Here is a 14,912-nt window from a genome sequence, read left to right on the forward strand (position 1 = left end):
GTTCAATGACGCTGTGCGTAAAATTGAGTCTTGTACTAGTGCGCATGTGCCAAAAAAAGCCCTAAATATAATTTTTGCAACCCCAGCTTGCGTGGTTCGATTTTTGAAGCCTGTGGAGCACGTGCGTAAAGTGTGACATTTTCGACTCATCATTTCCTACATTCAATGCGCGAAGTAATTACTTCGTACACTCACTACACGAAAGGGTTACTTCGCACAATACGTTTTAGGCGCGTACGCACTTCCAAATAACTCAATTTTACGCACTGCGTCATTGTGTATAAGTCCAATTTTACGTGATGTGAGTGACTCTTTTGGAGTTTCTCAAATCAAACGTTTGATCACAAGTGTCGCAATCAATAGCGTGCTTTCATCATGTAAATGGGCGATATTTGACTCGTGTAAAACCCTGCTCGCCTTGACCAATGCTACGTTACTCTCTCTGGAGACAATAATCAGTGAAATTACTTACTCGTATATTCATTCGATAAATTGCCTGATTCTTGCCAATTTATCGTGACTGATTTCCCAGATAATGTTTATTTACAGAATGCGACAAACTGGCGATTACAATCTTTAATAACTCGTCAGACGACAAAGCGACATATTTTTTTTCCGATTTTTCATTTTCATTCTCATATGTTACATGTACATGGTATCGTTTGCTTTCATGAGTTACTTCGAGTTCGACTGAAATACTGTTTTTTTCGAGTGCGATTCGTTCGCTCGACGGGGCGTGTTCACGCCGACGGGATTTATGAAACGATATGCTGTCGCACCCACGCTAGCCGCCGGTGGTCGCTAGTCAGTGGTCACTGGTTAGTGGTCAGTGGTAAGTCGGGCTTTCAGCCTCGTGTCCAGCAGGCAAGGTGTACCATCTCATTATGCAACCGACAGGATTAATGCATGCATCGAGAGAGCTACGTTCAGCATCGAGGGACGTTATATTCCTACATTTCTGTTACCTTGTCTAAACTACGTTTTGTACTCATTGTACAGACTCGCATGGAGCTCGCATTGTGCGCTCTTAGGCATTAGTTCTTTCACCCTCTGTAGTTCTTAATTTCCAGTTTTAAGCGTACTTTTCTTCAGTAATTACTACTGTACTGATGGTTACATGATTAGGTGCATTCCTGATCGAATGACTGTGCTTTCATTTTAAGAATCAGTCGTACGTGATGTTTTCTATTCTGATATCGCCACGTGGACACGCATACCAGTGAACTTCGCGGGATGAATTCACAGTTTTCAGAACTTTGTTGATAGTAACAGCGGTCGCCTATTGATTTTGTACATTTGAAAATGTGTTTTCTCCAATGTTGGTGATTCGGAAATTTTTTAACGTTATTTTCTCTCGACCATGACATTTATCTGGAATTAAACGCTCATCAGCACAGGAACTGGTTGCTCACAATCAGATACGTTAACAACGAGTACCAAAAAAAGGATTGAATCACGTATTGCGCGAATTTACAATACAAATTCAGATTTATGTGTCACATTTCAATAAAATCTTTTTGGAAAATTCAAATAAAACTCATTGTTTATTCTCTCGCCGTCTTCTGACCTAATCGTTAAGCCATCGACGTATTAGATGACGTGATATCGCCAGGTATTCTTCGGCTGAGTTTTTCTCAGGAACAATTTCATTCTGCATAACTTCTAAGTGCTCCATCATATTGCGGACTGTTCAGGGAATATTAAAAAAATTCTTTTTCTACAATTAGTTACATTTCCATGCTATTTTCATGGAAAATAAATCCAAAGACTCGGTGATTGATGAATACCCTCAGTTTTTGACAAATGCCGTATTAAAACCCAGCCCCGTGTTGTCGGCTTTCTGTCGAAAAGTGTATCCACAAGTGCGTGCGCAGTATCGTAAATCCCATATGGGCCATTCTACGTGAAACTGGACAAAAAGTGACTACGTATTTTACAAATCGATCAAAACGTTTCTTTTGCAAAGTATGCGTAAAAAGCAGACACGTTTTTATTCATTCGTCCAAAATGTCGAGAAAAGCTTTATTTCTGGATCAACCAAAACATCTAAACGCTGTATCTTTCTTTGTTCTCTCTGCGAATGAGAGAGTTTTTAATGAAAATTTTAGGACGGCTGCAGAAACATAACGGTTACGAATTCATCGCTCTTTCATCCCGCACAATTTATCCACTTACGGGAGACACATTCGAAAGGGTATAGTAGGCTGGTCGTAATTATTATTATTATTATTTACTTTATTATTACAAACAGCAATAAATTTGTTTTTTATTCCTCGGTTGATTTTGGAATTTTTGAAGCCTTGAAAAGTCACGCCACTCGTTATTGCTCTTACTCATCTACTTTTGTTCCCTACTATTGTGAATTCGTGCCCCTTTTCGGATTCACACTTCCAGTCCATCATTCAACTGATTCACTTCTGATCCATCCTCTGTCAACTACGCATTCAGTCCAAACGATTAATTTCTAATCCACCTTACATCAAATACTACCGAAACCTACTCTACGCTCAGCCAAGGTGTTATTTGGCTATTTTACGCTTCGTACGCGTCGATTATGCACTAACGTGCTTACAACTCTCAATGCAGGAAATGACAGAAGAAGGAAGGGATCGGTTTACGAGTGATATACCATCGAAATGGTATAGTTGGTTTATTGTTAATGCTCAAATAATTGAATTATGACAGGTATGTTTGTGAGTGACTCGAGCGAAAGCTAGGATGGAAGTGATGGGTTTAGAGAAGGTAGACGCTCGCTATTTGTAGTTCAGGGACGAAGCTGTGAAGATAAGGAGAGGATACAGGGTGTAAAGTGACTGTAAAACTGAGAAAGGAATATGAAGTCTGGAGGACGTAACGCTGGCAAACAAAATAAAACGTGCAATTGAAAATTATACCATATTTTTATCACAACTTGAATTTGGATCAGTAGAATTTTCAAGCGAATTGAGTAGAACCTAAGGGAAATTTCTTCAATCTCTATATGCGAGAAGTCAAGAATTATTTGCGGCTTTAAACTGTGGAAGTCTCTTCACAAGATAGTGAGTAACGAGATTCTAGCAGGATGTCAAATTCGCTGACCATCGACCGAAACCGGTCCCGTTTGGCGTTAAATATTCCACAAACCGTTAAAATAGTTTTTCTCGCAAGGTATATATTAATTTCAATCAAAAACACACAATTTCAAATTCAGAAGTACCTACGTAAAAAAACCGAAACTAAAATCGTATGAAAACAGGACACTCTGAACATTATTTTGAATCCATCATTTTGGATTGTGAAACTGATTTCTAATTTCAAATTATAAATTCAGAAGTCCTGTGTCCTGTGTACTGATTTTCATTCTGATTGACAGTTTTCAAGATCTTGTCAACAGCATAATAAGCCACTACTTTGTCATTTTAGGTTAGCAAAATTGGAATTCTAACCCGAAACTAGTGCTGTGCGATTAATTGATTAATACGCAGCTTTGATTAATCGGCAGTTTTGATTAATCGTGTTTCCGATTAATCGATGGTTTCGATTAATTGCTTTTTCGATTTATCGATTAATCGAAGTTGTTTCATAAAAATCTGCAAACTGGTATGTGACACGCAACTCATTTACCATGTTCAAACAATACTTGTCTCTGACCGACATATATAGATTTTGTATGTATGAGTCATGACTCAGACTCTATATAAGTCGGTTAGAGACAAATATTGTTTGAACATGGTAAATGAGTTGCAAGTCATATACAGGTTGATCAGAATTATTATGAGGAACTTCGATTAATCGTACTTCGTATAGTGTATCACTCTCTTACAGGTAGTTAATATAAAAAAAAAAATATTTGTTCCATCCAGATTCCATGCTAAAAAAAGTTTAATGTTTCACAGTTTCAAGGGAGACATAAATAATGTTTTTTTTTCTATTTGGAAAAATGCCGAATTTGATGAAAAAGTATTTGAACATTTCAGTCGCTGGCAACAATTCAAATTTCCAATTCTCATAAAAACTGCCATTTTTTCTTCAAAATCGCTTCCTTTTGCTTTTAAGTACGCGTTCGTTTATTGCTCCACGGTGGATGGAACCGGAGATATAATTATAAAGGTAGACTCATTATCGCAAGTGAGATTAATATTCTGTAATTTTCGGAAAATTTTTTTTCGAACAAATGGCGAAACATGTATGTTTTCTTTTCATTTATACTTTGCGTGCAAAAAGTTTCAATCAATAAAAAAATAGGAAGTTAAAAATTCTCAAAATCTGTCCAGTTTGACGTTGCCCATATTGCCCATATCGGTATTGAGATTAATGAGTGAGATACTTTGTAAGATATTGCATACGCGTATGGAGTGAAGCTATAAATATCTTTGATAAGACTGGAGACTTCCTACAAGACTGTTTTGCGCGACAAGGATTTCGTATTATCATTTTTTAACTCAACAGCAATGCTTTTTTTTTTGTCCTATTTTGTTTCGCATACGTGTGTGTATGTTTTTTCTCGTTTTTCTTCCACGGGTTATGCAAGCCTCGCCAGAATTCTATCGCACTTTATATGTATAACCGATATATTCCACCTGAGGAAGATGGCTTGTAAAAGCCGCGTATCTTACAATATAATTATATTCTGTCAAAGTCCCTCTTCGGATCTGTGTATTTATGTTTCATTTTCATATCTGTGTTTTTCTATGATTACAGATATGGTGTGATTGGATGCTGTGTCACAGTACCGTATGGAATCCACCGCCATCTTGCACGGATTATCGCGTCGGGTGAGTTCTTCCCTCTTCCTTTCGTCTCTGTATTTCACTTTGTTCGCAAAGAATTTCGCGTGAAATTTCAAAATTCGAAAATTTCAACCGTTGAAATTCTGTTGACTAACCACGAAACTGTATGAAACCATACGACTGACAAAGCAAGTATCACACCTTTGAAACATGGATTCTGCTCGAACTCCTTGGACCATTTCCTTAGCCTAAAATATGCGGTCTGTGATATGTGATTCCATCTCATAGGCCTCTCTTCATTCTGGGTGAAATTGATAATATCAGCAATTTGACGAGTAAAACGCGATGATAAATGAAATCTGTTGTGTATCTCTACCTTGAAAATCAATTTTTGTTGTTTAGATTAGAAATGAGTGAATACATTATCAGGTATTTCACAGCTTTAATGAAGCGTAGACTCCGAATTTCAGACGACCTGATCTGTTGTAAACTGCGCGATGAAAAGCCCAGTAGATATATCTACGCATCAGTAGTACCATAATATTTTGGGCCCCCAGAGAAATTCTTACAAGAAAGGTATTCCAGGTCGATCTCCAATTAGATTTCGTTTGTAATATGTTATAACAGACTTAAAACTAAGCCAAACTTTTTTTTCTAACTATCATTAAACACTATCATTAAGGGGGTGAAACTACTCTTCTCTAGTTTTAAAATATTACAAAAGAAATAAAACCGGAGAGATCGATCTGGGATACCTTCCTTGTTGGAATCCATGAATGAAGAATTTCCGCAGAATCTATGATCTGAAAGTCTGATACTCTCCTGGTGAGTGCAAATTCATCTAAGGATAAATTTAGCAAGTTTGCAAGAATTGATATTGTGAATTTACGGTGAAAATTTTCGCTTCTCTGTGGTAAGTAGTAAGATTCGACTGGTGTATCTATTATTAGCTACTTCTAAGGCTTTTGTCGAACTTTCGTCCGCCATATTGGGATCCGCCATTTTGAATTTTAATTGTCTGATGGCAGATTTGAATTCAGCTACCACCTCATAAAGTCCTGAACATTAATTTTCACGAGAATTCGTCCACTAGAAAAATGTATGCCTCAAAGAGTTAAGAAGGCATTTATTCAACAAATTTGAGTTACACTGATGTTTAAACAGAATGTGTGTTCAACCTAGTGTACGTCAATTACCCAACATACACGTTTTTAAGTCTCCTTGTTTGACTGGCCTTTTGTATCCCGAACTATTTATGTTTTATAAACTTCTTTCCATTATTTATATATAGTGACGTAACGATACGGACTTGATCCTAGAAGCTTTTTGAAGAAAATCAACTTTTCCATAAAATTATTTTGGAAATTTTATAGTCTAATTAACAGTCCACACGCTAAAGGCGTTCAATCCTGAGTTTTAACTTTTCAACCGTCCAAGCTATGGATTCTACGCATTGGGCGCTTTTGTAGAGGATTCGACTCTGTAAGATTCTTCCACGATCAAGTCCGTCTAAATAAATGTGGCTGAGTAGTAAAAAATTTTATAAAAATGAAGTCCTCTCATGTTTTTGTATAAAAGAATATCACAAATTTTCGAAGTAACCTTTTTATTAGAATGCTATTCAAGAGATACTCTTATGCGAAGATTTTTCTTCATATGTACAATTGTATAAGGTAGAAGCTAAAAAATATTGCTTTGAAACAAAAAACCTCAATGTATACGATCTTTAAAACAAAATATCGTAGCGTTTAAAAAACGTTTCGAAAACGCAAACATGTTTTTTTTTTAGGATGAATATTTTATACCCCTATTGTTGGAGTGAAACTCAACGTAATTTCAAATCGTCGGTGTTTCGTCTTCATCCTTTGTGATCAATGTATGATCATTGAAATTCTCTAATGCTTGTTATAATTGCGATGTGGAGCAAACGCCAGGAAGGTGATATGTGCAGCATCCGTTTAAGCGTGATGCAACTGCACGTATAGCAAGCTCTCAAGATCATTGGATTAACGTCGTCCTTCTGGTTGATGTGTAACCCAAGCATCAAGCGTCCGCTACCTACCGAATATCTTTATTCGCATATAATTCGATGGACTTTGCGATTGTCAAGCGAGAACCCCGGTATACAATGGTATGAATATATGATAAATAAGTTACCTCCCGGGTATTTGCCCAGGCCTAGGTAACCTACCCATGAAAAAAACACCGCGAGCTGTAGGTATAATTAGCACAAATGGGCTTATGGCGCGGTATACGGACAAGGAAAGAGAATGAAACGAGAGAAAAAAAACTACATTCCCTAATTATACACACCGTCGGGCAAATTGCTCGCAAGGTCGAACACTTCGAGCTATAGCTCACTGTACGAAACGTCACGGGCCTTTCACGGCCCCAGGTTTATAATGAGTATCGGAATGTATTTTTCGACTTTCTTTGTGAAGCCGGCTTCTTTTCTCTAATCCTTTACAGATTTCTTTTTCCTCATAATTTCGCTATCTAAAACACCATCCCTGATTGGTATCAACAAGATCACTCCTCTTGGAGTTCACCTTTTTTCATCCACACGGATAACCCGATGATTCGTGAAACTTTTTAATGCGGAACAATTTTTATAAACTTTTGAACGCGTTGTAACGGAAATTTCAATAACGATTGATTAAGCTGCTTGGGCTAAAATGATGGATGTAGGACATGTAGGTATACAGAATGTTATCGTATAACTCGACCACCTTTGAGATTATTCAATGATTTTCATTTTTAGAGTGTACGAAACATGTAGAAAAACTCGTGTGGGGTCTCAAATGCTTTCTTTATAGATAAATGGAATCAAGATAAATTCATAGAAGTAGGTATAGCGTAACAATATAAAAGTACTTTTTTTTACCACAAATACGTAAAAAATATCTTGTATGGTAGCAATTATAACACTTTCGAAGAAACTGAATCAAATGATTCGGAAAATTTCTGGATTATGTTTTCTCCATCTTTAGAACTGCTAGCATCACCAGTTTATGCATTTTTATACGTCTTTCATGGTTTCCCGAAAATTTGACAACACTTATGGATGCGATGGTAAATTTTAGGAATGTAAAACAATTGCGGTACTAAAGAAGCAAAAAATGAACAAATGACTTTGTTAAACGTCAATGGTTTTCAACATTTCTATTTTTTGCAATTATTTTTTCAAATTCTCGTAGATGGTTGTGTTCTTTTCACTTCAGTTTTTCGCTGGTCTTACAGATGGCGTCATTAAATACTAGCGTTTTTGGCCTCTGGATGGCGTTACTCTACTTAAACGCAGCAAAATATTTAATCTGACTAGTGATAGACACAACAAAAAGACCGGACTTACAATTAGTATCATCTTGGTCTTGTCCCAATTTTTCCGAGACCAAGACAAAACTTCACAGCCCGAGATAATATGTAAAATTTCAGATTTTTTGAGGCCAACACGAAACTCTGCAAAAGTCTCGTCTAGCCTTTTCTTGTGTCCAGTACTAGATCTGAACTTTTTTTCTAATGGAACACCAGTAATTTTCGTACCGATTTCACAGAGAACATTCAGTACTTAATGTTCGAACTTTTCTTGTGTCATGAGCAACGGTTTTCAAGCTGAACTCACTGAAAAAAGAAGGTGCAGCTTATTCAAAATGCCTGTGTTTAAAAACAAGAATTTTACAGGAAGGGATAGTCGTAGTTACTACAATTCAAGTTTATTACAGATCTAAAAAACTAGAAAAAGTTGGAAAATTCTTGAGCTCACATAAAAGGCCGGAAATTTCTTGGGAAATCAAAAACTTGTGACGCAGTATTATTGTTTTTTTTTTTTTTTGTTTTTATTTATTTATTTTTTTCATTTATAGATACAAATATTTGAAATCCTACAATAAATATATCTTCGAAATTTAAGGATTTTACATAATTATTTATGAATACCACTTCGAAGACAGTTTTTTACCATACATCTTGCACAATCAACGCTTTACAAATCTCGTGGGACGATAATTCTTGGTTTGGAATACCTAAACAAGCGTTAGAATATCGAAAACAGAGGTCTGTGACAACCCTCATTACCATTGCAATGAGAAAAGCGACGATGAAACGTCCAAAAAGTTGAGGAAAAGAGTGACCCATTTGGCAAGTGCGGAAAAGACCCGAATCTAGGCGAGAATTGGGATGTTTATCCACCGTGAGCGGCGCTGACATTATTTCCGTAATGTCACGACTCTGTAAAATAAAATATCGAATGTATTTTCGTTTACAAAAGTATCGTAACAAAATACAAGTGCTAAGTCTTTCAAGAATGCAAATCCGCAGAATGGATGCCCGGATATGAAGATACATTTTTTCTTGCCATAAGTACATATTCACTGTTCGCTGCTGCCATAACCTCAAAATTCATTGTAAGCATAAATATGTTTATTATTTCCATCGCATTTATTTATTCATATGAAATAATGAAAAATGTTTGAATGAAGCGTGATCTTCATTTGTATGCAAACAAAATATCGACTACAGAGCCACTAAGCGGTCAAAAATTCGGGTAAACGTCCCCGATTGCTTGATGCTCGCGCGCGCGCATGCGTGCAGAAGTATTTTCAGGAACTGCCCGCTCTGGCACTCGGACGGTATCTCAGCGTGTCGCGTTGCCTCATGTAGACGGAAAATTACCGTTTAGTTTTTTTTTTTTTTTTTTCTATCCAAGAGATCTTCAGATTTGAATCTCGAACAACAGCAGAAATACCGTCGCGGAAGTTGGGCAGAAACTAAAGCGAACAGCTAGCTAACGCTGCTGCTTCTGCTACTAGCTTTCCGGCCCTAATAAATAGTCGAGATAAAGTATGCGTCGAGGCAAGCGGGCAGGGGCTAGATGCACGTTGCGCGGGTCATGGTCGACCGCCGTGCTGGCCGTTCGTCTGGAATCCGAGTACGCGTCTTGCAGTTCTTGCCTCTGTGAAAATACAACCATTTATCTGCACCGTCGAGGATTTTTCCATTCTGTAAATTTTCATCGGGGCACGCGCCTTATACCGGTACAGTGCAAAACTTGTTCCATTTCCAACCGTTTTTGCTACAAGACTAATCAAATGACATCCGAAGTTACGTTGTCCTAAACACTGAAAGTAAAATAATCCCAGCGACGTGTGACCGCGTTTACTCGACTGAATGAATTGTGCACGTTGTTTGTTTTAAACAAAGTTTATTTGAATTTATCGAAATCAAAAATAGAGCCGTGTCGTAGCAATATTGCGTACACGAATGGGACAACGACTGGCTGTATTTGTCCATGCGGACGAATATCAAGAAACAGAGGACTGACTGTGAAATGAAATTTTTTATATAGCTTAAAAATAAATGTTATATTCATTTTGTTAAATTTGAAATCAACGTTTAAGTTTAAAAAACAAGTTTGGCCAAAAAGCCCAACGGTACAAGATACACGGTTTACAAATGGTCGTGTCTAAATATTTATTTTACCTGATCTATACATCACTACGATTACTTTTTAATAATGCTTGGCAGTCGTTTAGTCTACTGCAAATACTATTTCGAACCAACAATAAATGAAGGACTGCTTAGTTATACAGGTGAATTAAGTATATGGATTAACTTGTCGTTATCCAATATTTTTTTTCTGTAATATTAAGAAAGCTCTTGTTACTTGTTGAATTTGAATATCGTACGTGAAGGGTATAGATGGATAAGCAATCCCCCCCCCCCCCCCCCAGTGCTCCCACAACTTGTCACTTGGTATATAGAACAACTTAATTCACACGGAAAATGAAAGTTCAGTGGATTTGATTGTGGTTAGGCAAAGAAGATGAGGTTATTCAAAGTCGAGATAGGTTCTAATCGATGGTTACCAACATCTCGATACCTACGTTAGCAGGTGTCCCAAGCTCACAGATATTGCTGTCAAACTACTACACTAGAAACAATATTTTGCATGAATGGATAGACATTCATACCGGACTTGAGTCAATTCATTTGACGTAAATAAGGTGAGAAATTAATTCCACCTCCCTATCTTTCAACAGAGCGGGATGTCGACTTAGGTTGGCTGACAATGAGTGTAATATAACTGTACTCTTACATGAAAGAAACTATGGTAGTGTTGATTGAAACAGGGCTGAAAATTTCAACCAAAGTTCTTTTTGGTACCTGAAAATCATATACGGATTGATTGGTGGCTAAAAGTTTGACAAGTGCTGCAGATGAATTTTTATTTTCCATAGTGAAAGTAGGTGATGCGTAAGAACTCAGTTATCGACGTATCGAAGATTATTCCGTGGCGGTGCAACCAAATAGACCAACTCCTTCTACGTGGACAAACCGGAAAACTTTCAAAAAAGAAAACTTTCGTGAACAGGAAACGCTGATCAGCGTCCAGTAAAAGCATCTCAGTAAAGCAGACCAGAGCGCAGAACATCCATCATCTTTCTCGAAGCTGATGATGGGAGCCAGTCGACCTAAAGTGTTGAGCAGAAATTAATACTAGTCTTGTTGCATGTTTCATTATGATTAGAAGGGAATGCGGCGTGCAGTGTTGTACAAGATAAGATTATTCACGTATAAATTCATCTGCGTAATAAATAAAATAGATTCACATGCAGTTGTGTCTGTAAAAGATAAGATTATTTTCATTCTTATTTAAAAACATTGAGAAATCGTTTGAGCGCAGCCAATATTTCTTTGTGAGTGGTGGATAAAATATGTTGTATCTGCAAATAATTTTTTGTTGAAACAACGAAAGATTTGGTAAGTTCAAGTCAATTTAATTCGAATAACAAAATTTTTTCCCACCCGTGAATCAATGTTGGTTTCACTCAAAAAATCTCTTTTCTCAGTGTGGTAGATTGAGAAAGGATTTTGCCAAAAAGCGCGTCTTCGTTGAATTGTTTATTTCTGTAAGATATAACTAGAACCTTGGCTCGTAATGACATTTGTTGAACTTTTTAAATCTGTTTCTGTTAATACTGCCCTATTTTGTTTTACGTAAAAGATACAGTCGTATTATCCTTACCCAATATTATTCGACCTCCTGCTCAGATGAAGGATAGGGAGGTGAAGTGAATTTCGTACCTCATTTGCGTCTGTTGAATTGACTCGAATCCGTTATAAAGGTGTAACATTGAAAGAGACGTTGTTGGCCATCGATCAGAGCCTGTGCCAACTTAGAACAATATGGTCTCCTCTGCCTGATCACAATCAAATCCATTGAAACTATTAATACGTGCTAACCTACCTTGAGTATGACAGACTTGCAATCAAATCACAAGTATTTGGACAAGAATCAAGCGTTCGACAATTTTGTCAAAACTAGATGCATTCTGACATCGGTCAGCGATTGAATGCGGCATCTTCATAACTTTTCGAATTACAGTGGTGAGTCTTGGGATCGTTGTCGATCTGTTACAGGTCGTGAGGCTGTTATTAACCTGCGAAAATAATTCAGGATTCACAAAGAAATCGACTTCACCGACTATTTTACCATTTTAATGGAGTTGCTTGCAATCCAACTTACCGTAAGATAATCATGTTTAACTTTATCAAATTCAGTGCTGTGCATTGCTATTATAGTTTTCGGAACTTTTCCGAAATTGTGTAATTTTATAACACATCTTACGAAGCTCAATTTTTGACAGTGACAAGTTCTGTTATCAAAGTTCACATTAAGTGCTTAAGTTGGACGGGCTTTTAACAGACGATGTGCACGGTCCCTTGTTTACCATCATACTGAAAATCATTCGCAGATTCCCTTCTAGGAATCTTCTCACAACTAGTATGTAATTTCTATTGAGACACGAATTTAATCGGCGGTTACAGAAGTAATGACAAGTTTTTTGATATTCGATTTTCAAGTACAGAAAATAGCAAACTGTTTGACAGTGATAAAATAATTTTGAAGATCGCAATCTTATGTGCGTTGCGATGATTAGCAAGAGGGGCTGAATAGCGTGGTCGAAATTGCATTTTTTATGCAATTACTGACTCTTTCGTATCAAAATCCGAAGCAGCATCTGGAAGGGTGTAAAATTTCAATGAGTCCTAGTCCACAGAAGCACTTATCGATGCTCACGCTGTGGTGATAATGATTGTTGTAACTTGCAATGGATATATTCAAAACTTTAATCACGTTAGCTTCCTATTCTAGAATATTCACTACTTTTAGACGCATATCCGGAATTTACTAATGCCATTAAGTGGTTTCCTAATTTTAGCTAACAGTATTCGTGTACGAAACCTCTATCGCAAAATAATTATATTTTGCCAGCACTTGCTTAGACAGTTCGATTGATGAAACTAGTGAAGCGTGCATAAAGTTCCCTATTTCCGAACAGTATGGTAAAGTGATGTTGACGCACACGCACTACTGAAATTCTCGATTTTCCATAATGGAAGTTTTTTTGGCGTATGTGCACTTGCGAAAAACATACCAACGAACCGAGAAAATAAAAGCCAATTTCGTGACATAAAACGTAACAGTAAACCAACTGTGCCACGTTTTGAAATATGCTTTATAAATAAAAATATACATGTTTCCTACTCTCACTTTTTTCGAATGTGATTCCCTTGACCTCGATAATGATGAAATAAGTATTTTCTTGGATATGAAGGTCAATAAAAAAAAGTCAATTCGTTGACGTTTCGGCCCGAGTTTCGCCACTTTTTTCCCTCCAAATAAGGTTTAAAAGCGAGATATCCACTGTCTTTAGCTTTTCTCTTTTACGATGAAAATTAGTGAATTTTGACGTAAAATTTGAACCATTGGGTTATGTTATGTATACTAAGATCAAGCTTGTTTCGCGACTGGCCGACAATGAAGCTGCGGGCTGATTCTGTATTCCCAATGTAACTGAGTGGCCAAAAAATTAGCCGTCTCAGAATTATTGTCCACAAGTGCACAAAATAACAGAAAATAACGCTCGGCACCATTATTCCCTTGTTGCATAGATGATCTTATTCCTGACTTGACTGTAGCCACTTCATTGACTTGAAAAGTGGTCGCCCTATTAGCGGGGAAAAAATGCTACTTTTTTCCCGCAAATAAGCGGGTGTTACGTCCGTGAAGGTCGTTTATTCATGAGCGGTAAGGAATAAACTGGTTCGGTTTCACCCTTACGTTTTAGGACAACCGGAGGTTAGGATGAGGGTTGAATAACTTGAGGTATGTTTAGAATATAATTATAGGTTTATTGTAAGGATCTTGATGAAACAGTACTAACGAAGTGTGCAGTTTGGAAGGTAGGTAAGGAGTTAGTCAATGAATGAAAACAGGAGATAGTCAGAGGACGTATGAGAGAAGTAGGGGGTTGTACATAGCTGAGTAGGAACTCTTCAGCTATCTGCAAGTACTGTTGAGTAATATTTGAAATGGTTTCATTTAAAATAGGCATTTGAAATCTAAATGGCGTTTTGCATTTAATATTTTAAATGTTCTCAAAGTAACCACTTATTTATACCCACTTAAATTATGTTTTTGGAAGCATTTTCCATTTTTCATTTTAAATGGATCTATTAAAGCATTCTACCCAGCAGTTTCTGCAAGCTGGAGGAGACGCGAAAAATAGACGGATGAGATGAGAAGTATGAGATTACAGTTGAGGGACAAAAGTGGCAGTCTGGCACTCTGCCGGATGTAACACGGGAAACAAGGACTTTCTGCCGCAAATTCAGGAGAAAAAAGTATGTAAGAGAAATAAATGTTACTTTTGTCCCGCTTCTCAGGTCAATAAAGTGACTATTCCTGTTACGTCGGGAATAAATAGTACATTCTACAACAAAGGGGGGTAAATGGGCTATTTCTAGCGAGGGCCAAATGAAGGTGTACAAGCTAGATTTAAGAGTACCGAAGGCGCCTGAGATGAAAACAATTGCACCATGATCTTACCAGAGCTGAAGAGCCAGAAATTGCCTCCTCTCATGTTGCACGCCGTACTTTTTTAGAAAAGTGCATGTATAAACCTTTTTACGCACAAGTTAAAAGTTTTGAAAAACTTTGAGGAAGAGTATATTTCCGCCATGGGGAGGTAATGAAATGGATGTTGTCCTAGGGAATAAAGTCTACGATCGACATGCGCAATTTTGCATCCACCTTACGTGCACGAAACAGGCCCCGTTTCATGCATGTGTTGGAAAAACATTATTTATGCCACTCACAAACAGTTTATTTCTGGTTAACCTCATTCCCATTTACAAAGA

The 14,912-nt window shown here is 37.2% G+C and overlaps 1 protein-coding gene across 4 annotated transcripts in view; it reads left to right on the top strand.

Annotated features, from left to right (window-relative positions):
• LOC124182217 (telomerase-binding protein EST1A-like) overlaps positions 1-14,912 on the top strand; it is a 241,416-nt gene that overhangs the window by 140,402 nt on the left and 86,102 nt on the right. For all 4 annotated transcript variants that reach the window (XM_046569169.1, XM_046569170.1, XM_046569172.1 and 1 more), the window contains one exon: positions 4,681-4,754. In XM_046569169.1, the coding sequence (XP_046425125.1) occupies positions 4,681-4,754 (74 nt within the window). The remainder of the gene's footprint in view (positions 1-4,680; positions 4,755-14,912) is intronic.

Source organism: Neodiprion fabricii, chromosome 5, assembly GCF_021155785.1.
Source record: "Neodiprion fabricii isolate iyNeoFabr1 chromosome 5, iyNeoFabr1.1, whole genome shotgun sequence".
In the NCBI taxonomy this organism is placed as follows: Eukaryota; Metazoa; Arthropoda; class Insecta; order Hymenoptera; family Diprionidae; genus Neodiprion; species Neodiprion fabricii.